The 13,793-nt window shown below is 34.2% G+C and overlaps 1 protein-coding gene across 4 annotated transcripts in view; it reads left to right on the forward strand.

Annotated features, from left to right (window-relative positions):
- The window catches only part of Fer (FER tyrosine kinase), a 365,128-nt gene that overhangs the window by 60,249 nt on the left and 291,086 nt on the right, over positions 1-13,793 (forward strand). For all 4 annotated transcript variants that reach the window (XM_042692001.1, XM_042692002.1, XM_042691999.1 and 1 more), the window contains 3 exons: positions 7,805-7,988; positions 11,323-11,460; positions 12,955-13,074. In XM_042692001.1, coding sequence (XP_042547935.1) covers positions 7,805-7,988; positions 11,323-11,460; positions 12,955-13,074 — 442 coding nt within the window. The remainder of the gene's footprint in view (positions 1-7,804; positions 7,989-11,322; positions 11,461-12,954; positions 13,075-13,793) is intronic.

Here is a 13,793-nt window from a genome sequence, read left to right on the forward strand (position 1 = left end):
ATTACATTACTATTTTCACTATTGAAACATTAATAATAGTGTAAAATGAACACTCTTTTTTTCCTTCCACTTTTTCCTTTCCTCCCTCTCCCTCTCTCTCTCTCTCTCTCTCTCTCTCTCTTTTAAAAACATCATGCCCCAAGGCCTTAACACTTAGGCAAGTTCTTTACCACTGAGCTACACCTCCAGCCTTGAAATTTTTTTATAGACACACACATTTTTAGTACATGGGTGACACCTGAAGAAATAAAGTTAGTTGAAACTATGTCTGTTAAATTCAAGTGTCTGTGGTTTTGCTAACTTTGCTTGTTCTGATGAAGACAATAAATTAAATAGAATTTCACTAGTGAAAGGAAAGGCAAAAATACAATGCCTTAGTTTTAGACTTTAGAGGACCTCATCTTCCTTATTTATTCTGAGAGTTATGTTATTCATTCTCAGATAGTTTGGCCTATTTTCCCACTTTGTTCATGTTGTAGAAAACATTATTTTCACCCACATTTCTTCACGCAGGCACTTGTGTATATTTTAAGTAGCACATTTTTCCAAAGTGAAAAAAGGAGTAAGTGCAATGTCTACTAATCTTATAAAATTTAAGCAATTCCGTGTTGAACCGTATGGTAACAAGTGAAATTAAGTATGACTTTACTTTGATGTTTTATAATTTCTTGAAGATATACAAAAAGATCATAACAGGTGTTTCAAAAAATTACTTACTAGCTAGACAATCTGATGTAGTCTACCTAATTCATTGTGTATGTCTAGAGTTATAGTAGGCTTTAATATTTACCAAGCCTCAAAATACTCATGATAGTACTTGGAGGCCTGTTTACATAAGTAAAAGTCTGTATGCATATGGTTTGTCACACATCATATTGTGGGTACAAAATTGTATTATACCTGCTTAGATCAGTCAGTTTAGAGGTGCTTGAAAAGGACTTCTTACCCTCTTTTATAACAAGAGTGGTGAAACAAATTCTCTACCTAATTATTCTTTCTCTATGAGAAACAAAAAAGAGTGCTAAGGGATTGGTAAATCTATGATAATTTGTAATCCTTACTTTAGATCGAATATGAGGTACCTGCTGCTAGAATTGTGGGGCATAGCTTCAAGTTCATTCACAAGTAAATTTCTCTGTAATTGAGAAGTAGATTTTCTAAAACTACTTGATGCATTATGAAAGTTCTGTGATATAGCTAATTAAAATTAATTTCATCCTTTGAGTTGTTTCTTTAGAGTACTTTAATTAAGAAAACAAGTTTGAAATATGAGCCCGTTCTTGAGACAGATGGTTAAATTTATGTTTAAATAAATCCAACTTGGAGGGAAATGAATAAAACCTTTTTAAAAGCTGTTTGTTAATTTCCTTAATATGAATTCACCAAGAATGACTGCTGTCCTTAAACACCAGAATCATGTGCAGGGTAGTTAATGACGATCTGGTAGAAAATATTCTGTAATTCAAGTTGATCTCTTAGTTCAAGATGTGGTAAAAATACATTTTGAATATAGAAGTTGTGAAAGGACAAAGTAGATTTGAGGCTGTGATTATTGTTAAGATTTTGGATCTAAAAATGCCATCCCAACCCATCTGCTCAAGGCTGGTTACCAGCTAATAGATTTTGGGGAATGACAGGATCATCAGGGCTCAAACTTCATCATTGATTAATATACTGGTACACTCATAATTTTTTGGGTTGTTTGTTGGTGATAGAAATGTAGCGTGGAACACTTACTTAAAGGGCTTTTGGAAGATAGGCTTTTGAGGAGTGTTTCTTGTCCTCTATTACTTTCTCTTTCTTTTCATCCATGTCTCCAGTATCTTTGCTCTGCCACACACTCCATGCTGTTCTGCCTCACTTCAGGCCCAGAAACACTGTAGCCAGCCAACCTTAGACTGAAACTTTTGATACCATGAACAAAATAAAGCTTGCCTCTTGTAAGTTAATTTTCTCAAGTATTTTGTCACAACAAAAAGCCAATACAGTTCTTAGTCATCAATTTTGTTGAAGTGACCTGAAAGTGAGAGCTATTCCCTTTGGATGTGCTCATTAATACATGATATACTAACAGCTTTTTTTTTTTTTCATAACATGAATGCTTTTCACTGCAGAGAACTTAATATGATAGAAACTTTATGAGGTCATTAAGAGTAATGGCACTCTTGAGTTCTGAATCTAATTTGCATTGCATTAAAGCTGTGCAGAATTGGAGTGACAGTTAAAATATTCTCATTAGGGGCTGATCTATTTTATGGAATGAAATATATTACATCATTCATATCTATTTTTTATACAGACTCCTGAAAATAAAGTGAGAGCATGATAATATGATTTGTTCCTACTTTGCTTAGTTTTGTTGAGTAAGCAAATGTAATTTCCACAAAATTAAGAGAAAGAAATTAAGAGGAGGCAGATCCTTTTGTTGATTTTGTGGTAAGCTGTTTAGAAATGTTAATTTTGGACTTGCTTACTAGAAAAATGATATCAGAATATGTCATATTATCACAGGTGGTAATATGAGCAGCATAACTTAAACAGCAGATGATAAACATACTATTTTAATGTCTTATTTTTTTTTTGGGGGGGGGGGGGGTCCGTTCGTGGGGCCTGAACTCTGGGCCTGGGCTCTATCCCTCAGCTCTTTAGTTCAAGGCTAGTGTTCTACCACTTGAGCCACAGTGCCACTTCCGGCTTTTTTCTTTTTGCTTATGTGGTGCTGAGGAATCAAACGTAGGGCCTCATGCAGGCAAGGCAAGCACTCTACCACTGAGCCACCTTCCCAGCCCAATGTCTTAATTTTTTAAAAAAGTACCTAAATTTAATTATTTTAGACTTAAGAATATTTCAGTTTATGAATTTAAGAACAGTAGCAGGAGCCTCCTGATTTCTGCCTCCTAAGTATTTGGGATTACAATTGTGAACCACCATATTCTAGAGTCATGGGTAACACCATTGCTTTGGGTAGAGTCATAGTTGGTAGTACCTATTGGAGCAAACTACTCACACTGCAATCTTAAGAATTTCCCGTTAGGTCTCACCTCTCAAAGGTACCACCATAAAACAGTAGTGCCATATCTAGGGATCAAGACTTTAACATGTGGACCTTTAGGCAATATTTAGGACTCAGTTAAATACTTAGATATGGGAGAAATACATTTCTCTCTTATTTAAATATAGAGGAGGATCACAGAGTGAAGGAAAGGCCCGCCATCTTCTACATGTGCGTTCCATCTTTTTGTCTGAGGAAATGACTTCACTTGTTGCCATCTTCTAGCCATGGAGTCTGCTATGGGCTGGCCTAACAGAGCCATGATATGGATTACTTACAAAGGCTAAAAATTTACTGTAAAATTGCCAGCAATATTAGTTTCTCTGGCCTCTCTCTATCTAGATTTTCATCCAAATCCTCTTCTTATCCAGACATGGGTCATACTGGATTAAAGCCATAGCATATGATTATTCTGAAATGATAATTTTCTAATTCTATTATTATTTTTAGTTTCATTAACTAACATTTAAAAAAATAGTTATTTTTTTAACATAAAGAAGTGCTCCTTTGTCTTTTTAATATGTTACCATCATTCATTGAGTACTTACTTTCTTCCTGCTCCATTTCTTTCAGTAATCTGAGTTTCTTTTATTTTTATTTAGAAAACAATATTTGGGACCTTGGATGTGTTCATTACAACGGGAATATCTGTAGTCTAAGTCTTCTCTCACACACTCTTACTGATATACCCATTGATTATCTATATTAAAACTGAAGGTTTCTCATAGATATTTATAGCTGCAAATCTAACATCATAAAGTCAATTTAATCTTTCCTATGTAACATTTCAACTTCTTTTTCTAACAGAAACTTAGCATCTGTTATTTGCAGTATATTTGCTTACTGACTCAATGGTAGAACATAAAAAATTTGCTGCTTACTGAAGTTCGGCAATTTTCTTCCATGCAATCTCCATCTCAATGAATTAGGAAGTTCAGATAATTTAGTTCTTAGATGTATACTACCTAAAGTAACTCATTCATTGTACCCACATACAACACTTGAATTTAATTTCCATATGAAACAAATATACTTGAACATTTAGCCTGACTAAAGTAGAAGTTAAGATGAATTTCTATTCATTTTCTTCTTAATAGTATTCTTAGGATAGTAATTATATGTGTATGCTTTGGAGTGTTTAGAAAGAAAAGAAAAAATAAAATGATTAAATGTTTAGTTAGCCATTCAAAGCAGATTCTACTTGTAGGAAAAGCAGAAAAGAATCACTTTGTTTTCAGAAAGTAATTACTTTTTATTTATTGTCAGAAAGCTTTCTACCATGATATTCATTCAACACATGGTAAGCACTTCAGAAGTTTGTAATGAAAAATACTTGACTTTTTAGACTAGCTTAATGAGTAGTCTAGCCTGTCTTTTGTAAATGTCAAACTTACATAATTGAGTTTTGCTGGCTTCATGATATTGTTTATGGAATGACATGTTGTATGCACAATATTATTACAAAACATTAAACAGATTTGTCAACAAGTGGTGGCAAAAGAATTATAATTCAATCTATGAATTTCATTATGTTGGAGAAGGAAAAATGGAATGTTTTCCTCCATTTTAATTGATACACAGAACACTTCAAGCCCTGCTTCGGTGCCTCTTGTCATCTAAGAAAAAACATACAGTAACAGAGATATAATTCTTTGTCAATAAGAATTTGTTCACTCTATCTGCTTCACTTTTAATTTCATATGTAAATGCTTAAAAGAAAGTATTGATCTGAGATATTCTGACTCCAATAGCAGTATGGCTCAAATCGAGTCAGACTGTTTTATTACAATAATCTCTTTTTAAATATTTTTATTGTAAAGATACTATACAGAGTACAATAATCTTTTTAAGTGAAAAGAATTAGACCTTTTCAAGTGAGCATGTGTTATAATTCTTTGTTCAAACTTAGAAGGGAGATGGATGATAGATAAATATGTATATACAAGAATAATTTCTCACAACCAAATATACAAGTTTGTGTGAACTTTACAGTACCTTTCCTTTTCAGGACCTACTAAAACATAACTTAAAGTTTAGTTTTAAATCTCAACATATTTTTGCATTGGATGATTTCGGAGACTTTTTTTTTTTTTTTGGGTCTGGTCGTGGGGTCTGAACTCTGGGCCTGGACACTGTCCCTCAGCTTCAGCTCAAGGCAAGTGCTCTACCACTTGAGCCACAGCGCCACTTCCGGCTTTTTTTTCTGCTTATGTAGTGCTGAGGAATTGAACCCAGGGCCTCATGCATGCAAGGCAAGCGCTCTACCACTGAGCCACCTTCCCAACCCCCGGAGACTTTTTTTTTAAAATCATGGTAATGACTGCCAATATGTTATTGATTTTGACCATAACAGTCTCCTTCAGATTGTTGCTCACATAACTAAGACAGAAAAATAAATCTAAGAAGTTCTTAAGTTTTCTATTGTTATGCTATATCATACAATCTTAGTGAGTTGGGTGTTGTATATTTAGTGAGTCATTCTATACCAGATAGGAAGACAGATGGGACGTCTGCAGTTTAGAAATCTGTGCAAAGAGCAAGGCAGATGGATTGGTTTAGATTTGTCCATGAAAATGTTTATCTGTGAGCAAGACTCTTGAAGTCAGAATAATACATTTAGAGAATTTTCCCAAAATAATAAAATTGATATATGAAACTAATAGTTTTGAAAAGTAACCTGAAATGTAAACTTCATCAAATTCCTTAATTATGCCTTTTGAACTGCCAATAAGAATCAGTGAAATAGAATACTTGGTCATCATTTATTTATTTGTCTTATTATGATTATGTAGATGGAAGATATCTTTATAACTTGTAATTAATTGTACGTGATCTTTGGAGCTCCCTGTTGTCTGAATCAGTATGTTTAATTTCAAGAAATAGAAACAAACTGATTTGAAAATGGTGAACCAAAACAAAGGTCACCCAGGTGCTGGTGGCTCACACCTATAATCCTAGCTACTCAGGAGGCTGAGATCTGAGGATTGCAGTTCAAAGCCATCCCGGGCAGGAAAGTCTGTCAGACTCTTATCTTCAATTAACTACCAGAAAATGGAAGCGGCACTGTGGCTCAAAGTGGTAGAGAACTAGCCTTGAGCTAAAGATCAGTTCAGGGACAGTGCCCAGGCCTAGAGTTCAAGCCCTATGACCGACAAAAAAAAACCAACCCCAAAACCAAACCAAAACAAAAAACCCAACCACAAAACCCACAAAAAACAAAAAACAACCAAACAAACAAAAAAACAAAGGTCAGCGCTGAGGTGTAGCTCAAGCTGTAGAGCAGTTACTTAGCAAATGAGCAAACTTGAGGTTGATTGCTCACTCCACAGGACTGAAAAAACAAAAAGCAAGTGAAAAACAAGCAAAACCATCAGAAATGTTGAAATGGGCCCCAGGAAGGGGAGTAATAAGCTAAGGCTGTTCTAGTAGCTTCTGTAGCAAAAAGTTGTGAACTTCACCCTCATTCAGAAATGAATATTGCTTTGCTTCTATCAAAAGATTGGTTTGTGAATGGTCTGGTGTCCATCTTGGATCCTGAGTGTTAGCTTCACAAAGGAATCTTCTGATGTGTGTGAATGAGGAGAGACAAATTTGGTCATTTTTACAAGAACGCTCCAGGGCTGGCCATAGATGTGACATTACTTGGGGCTACTTAATGATATGTATTTCTATAAGAAGGAAGCTATGTATTCATGGATAAAAATATATTAATCTGATGTGAGGTAAATTATGCTAACTGAACATGTGGGGAGGATATGTTCTTCAGAATGTTAAATATAATTTATTATTTATATTACTGACATGATTTATTAATTGCTAACTTAATATTATCACAAATGCATACAGAATGAGTTAAGAATTAATTGCTGGAGATTTGTGTTAACTGTGGTAAGATGTTCATTAAATTCTAATGTACATTCTTTTAAATTCAAAATTCAAGCAGAATGGAATTTTTTAAATACCCATAGATTGTACCTGAATGAGGATAATATTGCTGTCATACTGAAGTTATATATTTTGTCTATATGATTACTACACTGGTTCATAAAATGAACCATTCTGTGGGGTGTAGTCAGAAAGTATTTAAAAACCCACTTTTTCTGTGTGTGTATATGGGGGGGGGGGTATGATCCTGAGGCTCAAACTCATGAACTCAAGGCCTAGGCATTGTCCCGGAGCTTTTTAACTCAAGGCTAGCACTCTACCAATTGAGCAACACCTCTACTTCTGGCTTTTTGGTTAGTTGGAGATAAGAGTCTCATAGACTTTCTTGCCAGGGCTACTTTTGAGTTGTGTTCTTCAGTTCTCAGACTCCTGAGTAGCGAGCATGACATGCATGATCCATTGACACATGCCGCATTTTTAAAGTATCTGTTGTTTGCTCTATAACATCTCTGCTCATAACCCTGTCTTTACTAAAAACTCAAATGCAGAACTCACAATTTAACATTATTTGCAAGCTTTCTTGGTTAGACAGTTTTATGAGAACTGCTGTTGTAAGTTACTTTAAGGATGAGTTGTACATTTATGCGATCACCAGAAATGTACTGTGCAGTATGCTGCTTCTTAGCAACTTCTGTGCTAAATGTAGGAAAACAATACTTTGTATAATTCTGTACACATAGTATGTTTTCAATGGATGTGTTATTTGTAAACTGTGGGAAATAATAAAAAATAATGAGTGTCTAAACTGCATTTAGTGAAGGTATGACTTCAGTTCTTATCTCTTTGCTAACTTTTTTTTCTCCCCAGGGAAAGAAACAGAAAAGGCCAAGGAACGTTATGACAAGGCCACAATGAAACTTCATATGTTGCATAATCAGTATGTGTTGGCATTGAAAGGAGCACAGCTTCATCAGAACCAGTATTATGATACCACACTTCCACTGCTTCTGGACTCCTTGCAAAAGATGCAAGAAGAAATGATAAAAGCACTGTAAGTCACACTTCCTCTTTCTCAGAAAATCCCTTCATTTCTGTTTCCTCTTTTACTTAAATTTCTGCACCTCAAACCGATCTCACCTCATTGTTTTTCTCCTTCATTTTCACTGCTGGTGCTCCTTCACTTTGAGCTCCATCTCCTCAACTTTCCACCGGAGCGGCCCATACTCAGCCTGCAGATATATAAATAAATGACTATTTCCTACTTTACTGTTCTTCAGATTTAGTACTTAGATATGCACATTAATGAGAGATTCAACACTTTTACTAAAAAATAATAGATGAAAACCTGTCCCTCCACAATAGTTAGATATTTAGACTTTGAACTGTGAAACTTGAAGAAAATAATTTTGGATGTTTATTTACCAGCTTCTTATTCTTTGTTTTCTCTGTATGATACTAAACATAACAAATGTTAATAGGGTCTTTGCTGTGTACAAAAGCATACTCTGGTATGCATTTGGTATATAGAGATGTACAGGCTAAATTCTTACCTTTGAGGAGGTGACAATATACTCTCATCAGTAAGTCACAAGGCACATACATTTGCCATAGATGTTGACATAAGGCAACAGAGAGAGATGAACCACTTATAGAAGGGCTTCATCTCCTTTATTAGCTGGTTTAACCCTTTGCAAATGGCTAGATTACATTTTCTTTCAGAGAAAATGTGCAACAGGAATTCTTTAATATTACAGTTGTGAACTAGAGTAGGGCAGGGAAGAAAGAAAGGAAACGAGATGACAAAAGGTTAGAAAAGATGAGATGAGTGGTTGGTTATTTCACAGGTGGAAATAAAGTTTACGTTATGGTAAACTATGAAGGAAGTAACTTTGGCAAATTAAGTGCCATTTTTTCTTATAGTCTAGTTAATTTGTTGATTGTTATATAAATTGACACCTGAACTCTTTGTTTTATTTGTTTGTTCATTTTTATTTTTTGCAGTCCTGGGACTTGAACTCAGGGCCTGGGCATTGTCCCTGAGCCTCTCTATGCTCAAGGCTAGTGCTCTACTGCTTGAGCTACAGTACCACTTCCAGCTTTTCTGATTGGAGATAAGAGTCTCATGGACTTTCCTGCTTAGGCTACCTTCAAACTACGATCCTCAGATCTCAGCCTCCTGAGTAGCTAGTATTATAGGAGTGAGCCACCAGAACCTGGCTTTTCTGTTTATTATTGTTTTTTGACTGTACTGAGGTTTAAATTCAGGGTTTTGTGCCTATTTTAGTAATTTTTCAAATAGTTCCCCTCAGATTGTGATCCAGCTATATCGCTGCAGCTTACATATCTGGAATCATAAGCCACTATTACTTGCTTTTTGTGGTTGTGATTAGGTCTCATTACATTTTTGAATAGGCTAGCCTCTAACCATGAATCTTCTATATAGCTAGGATGACAAGTGTATACCACTCTGACTATCCACGAACCTGTAGTTTTTTGTACTTTGAAATATAGCAATTGGGCATCAGTGGCTCATGCCTGTAACCTATTACATGAAAAAGTCTTTTTTTCTTTTTGTAAAACATTCCGAGTTGTATTGGGCAACACATTTTCTATTTTAATACTTACATAGAATAGTCCCTTTATGTATTTTTACATATTTACGTAATGTTTTAGATAAGAGATCTAGATGATCAATAGTTCTTGAGCAATAATGACTTCTAGAACTTTTGAAATGAGATCAAATTAGATGTTACCTTTCAGACTCTTCTTGACTTAGTTTTGCTTAATGTGAAAGTACGAAGATAACTCTGTGTGTGTGTATGTGTGTATGTGTGTGTGTATCTCTGTGTGTATCTGTGTGTGTGTGTGTGTATGTGTGTGTGTGTGTGTGTAAAACTCAATTTTAGATGATCTCCATTTTCACTCTAAGGAAAGAAGATAAAATGTTTTTAGTCAGCTTGGGTGTGTTAACTTTCCATTGCTGATAAAACAGTGAAATATCTACTTAAAACATTTAATTTATGAATCTAGCTACATTGTATATTTTTTCCTATTTTCATTTTACAAACGAAAAAAATCAAAATTATTGAATTTTTAATAACATTTTTCATTATCACTGTAAAATTTATTTGGGACAAAATAGTTTGTCGTATATTGCATTAGATCTGGCATTTAAACATCTAACCATGATGTTAATCCTCAAAGGGAATCCTATGTGACAAGTGTCCTTTCATGCACTGTTGAGAGATTTCTACTTTCTCCGTTTGTCTGAGGTATAAACATTGGTTCATGTCAGAGCCATTTAATGATGTCCATTTTATGACTATTTATTCCTATTAATATTGACTAAATCTGTATTTAAATTACTCTACTTTCCCTTTTAAACATATCCATTAATCATGTCTACAGTCATTTGAAACTAGCATTACCTGAGCAAGTTTAAAGCTATTTTTTTAATCCAACACTCTTTCTACTTAAAACAAAGTAATTGAAAGAGCATTTCGTAATAATGGAGCCTTGTGAATAATAATTTTGATTTATTATTAGTAGAAGAAATAAAAATTACATTTTATATGTATTTGGATTATTATATGTATTTATATGTATTTGCACTTGCTTTGAAGCCACAATTGACCAGTAGAATTTGTTTTGCGGCATAGCATTTTTAAGTAAGGATATTTGGTCTTTGTAACAAAAAAGACTTTTTTTACTTTTATATTTATTGGACAAGGCTGATAACTTTGATGACATTTTTGCTACAGACTGGAGTCAGGAGAAGAGATGAAGGGTCATGGAACATATAGATTTAGGGTTGCAGAAAGTCATGGAAGATATGTTGAAGTAAGTTCTATACATAAAAAAGAACAAACCTCAGGAGCAGATGAATAACTGAGAGGTAGGGTAAATAATGAATATAATTTTCCCTAGGTCCATCAATTTCTTTACAAATGACATATTATTATCCTTTCTAATGGATTATTAGTAAAATTCCGTTGTATATATACACTGTTCTTTTCTTCTTTTGCCTTTTCTTTTTCTTCTTTTTTTTTTTCCTTTTGTTGCTAGTACTGGGTCTTGAACTCAGGGCCTGCTGATGTTGCTTGCTCAAAGAGGGCTCTCTATCACTTGACCTAAGCCTTTATTTCTGGCTTTTTACTGTTTTATTATAGATTAAGTAGTCTCTTTAAGATACTAAAGAGTCTCAAATTTGTCTGCCTGGGATGGCCCTGAACCATAATCTTCAGAACTCAGCTTCCTGATAGAATTATAGTCATGAGGCACTGCTCTGAGGCTGATAGTACATTTCTTATGTTTAATTTTCAAAACTCTTTTTGGGGCTTTGTCTCTCTTGATTAAAAGCTTGAAATGTTATAATTTTTTTTCAGAAAAGGTATTTTGGATGAATACAGCCAGATAACCAGTCTTGTTACAGAGGAAATAGTGAATGTCCATAAAGAGATTCAAATGTCAGTTGAACAGATAGATCCTGAAACAGAATATAATAATTTCATAGAGGTTCATAGGTAAGATATTTTCATTCCTTGTTATTTATGGAAATATTATTTTATCTTTATATAATGTTTGAAAAAAGTAAAAAAGATATTACTGGGACATAGTATCTTTCAGATTAATTTGCTTTTAAATTTTAGAGATTCAATGTTGATAACTAATTCATATAATTATATTAAAAAGTTTATTAGTTATTATATCACATTGTTAAACCTGCAAAATCATATTTATAATATGGTTTTTATAATATCATTTATAATATGATCCTATTATATTTATAATATGATAATAATAATTTATAATATGATAATAATGCTGTGAATTTATATGGACAGTAAGTTTTCTGAGGCACCAATTGCTTTTTCAAGCATTCATCTTATTTTATTTTATTTTTTTAAATACGTTTTTTATTGTGAAAATACCATACAGAGGGGTTACAATTACATGAGCAAGATAATGAATACATTTCTTATAAAGCATTGTTGCCTCCTCCTTTGTTTTTCCCCTACCATCCCTGCCCTCCCATCTCCATGACAACATTCTGGCCTCCCCCCATCCCACGCCAAAGTTGTAAAGTTCGTTTTTTTGACATACTGTCTTGTACATCTCATTGTTGCAATGGGTCCACCTGTATCCATATTTAAACAATTTTTTTCCTTCCCCTCCCCCAATTATACCAACATCAAATACAGTGAAAGCAGGGGTTATACTGTTGGGGAGGGACATACAAAGCAACAAAGAAATCACCTTATAAATATGTTAGAAACAATAGCAAGCAAGAAAAAAAAACCACTTGTGTCCTTATCTTGGGGTTCATTTCACCTAACATCATCTTTTTTTTTTTTTTTGATTGTGAAAATACTGTACAGAGGGGTTACAATTACATGGGCAAGATAATGAGTACATTTCTTATCAAACATTGTAGCCTCTTCCTTTGTTTCCCCTTCCCATCCCTTTCCATCCTCCTCCTTCCCCCACCCAACCCTCCCCCCCCCCCCAAAGTTGTAACGTTCGTCACCTTAATTTATACTTAATAAAAGTGACAAGAAAAAAGCAGGTACATGTCTATATTCTATAAATGAGAGAAATAAAGCTCACATTATATAAATAGCTCTCAGGGGCTGAGAAGGTGGCTCAGTGGTAGAGCACTTGTCTTGCCTGCATGAGGCCCTGGGTTTGATTCCTCAGTACCACATAAGCAAAAAGAAAAAAGCCGGAAGTGGTGCTGTGGCTCAAGTGGTAGAGCACTAGCCTTGAGCTAAAGAGCTGAGGGACAGCGCCCAGGCCCAGAGTTCAGGCCCCACGACCGGGCCCCCCCTCCAAAAAAAAAAAAAAAAAATATATATATATATAAATAGCTCTCAGATGCTTATGGTTTACTTTAATTCTGTTATTTGTGTATACTTTTTATTCAAATTTTGAATAAGAATATTCTATTTTTTGAGAGTAGTAAGATATATTGTGATAGTATGTTTATATTAATTAGAATTCTTTGGTTATCTTGCTAGAACAACAGCTGCTAAAGAACAAGAAATAGAGTTTGACACTTCCTTATTAGAAGAAAATGAAAACCTTCAGGCGAATGAAATCATGTGGAATAATTTAACAGCAGAAAGTTTGCAAGTAATGTAAGTATCATTGAGAAATGTTAATTTTATTTATTATTACCATTTTTTATAACTTCAAAAATCAAACTTTTTTGCTGTTACTTTAATATCTCCAATTATTAGTAATACCTTATATTAGAATAATGTCCATTTTAAATCCATCTCTAATACTTATTGGCAGAATCATTTTGAAAATGAAGACAGTGCAAGTGTTATTGGTGTTATAACATTTAGTACAAAATTGGGCTTTTTTTTTTTTGTTTGTACTGGGGTTTTGAGTCTTGCATTTGTGAGGCAGGGTCTCTGCTTGAGCCATGCCCCAAGACAGTTTTGTTTATTTATTTTTGGGATAAGTTCCTTTCCTTTTCTTTGTGCCTGGTCTGGAATGTGATCTTCCTATTTTTGCCTGTCATATCAGTAGGATGACAGGCAAATACCGCCATGCACAGCTTAACGGTAGAGATGGAGGTCTCAGGAACTTTTTGTCTGAGTCAGGCTTCAGCCTGGCTTCTACCAGAACAGAACATTGCTTCTACCAGAAAAATAACTTTCTACCTCCAGAGTAGCTGAAATTTCAAGGATGAGCCACCAGTCTCAGCACAATTTTTCTTTCAATTGCATTATTTTCTCTTGAAGCAAGCATATCTTTTATGATAGACTATTGAACAACTTCTATTTTATTTTTTGTTGCCTAAAAAAATTAAAGGAATTTTGATATATTAATGTGCTTTTTAGTATTA

Source organism: Dipodomys spectabilis, unplaced genomic scaffold (genome assembly GCF_019054845.1).
Source record: "Dipodomys spectabilis isolate Male_0828 unplaced genomic scaffold, ASM1905484v1 ptg000147l, whole genome shotgun sequence".
NCBI lineage: Eukaryota > Metazoa > Chordata > Mammalia > Rodentia > Heteromyidae > Dipodomys > Dipodomys spectabilis.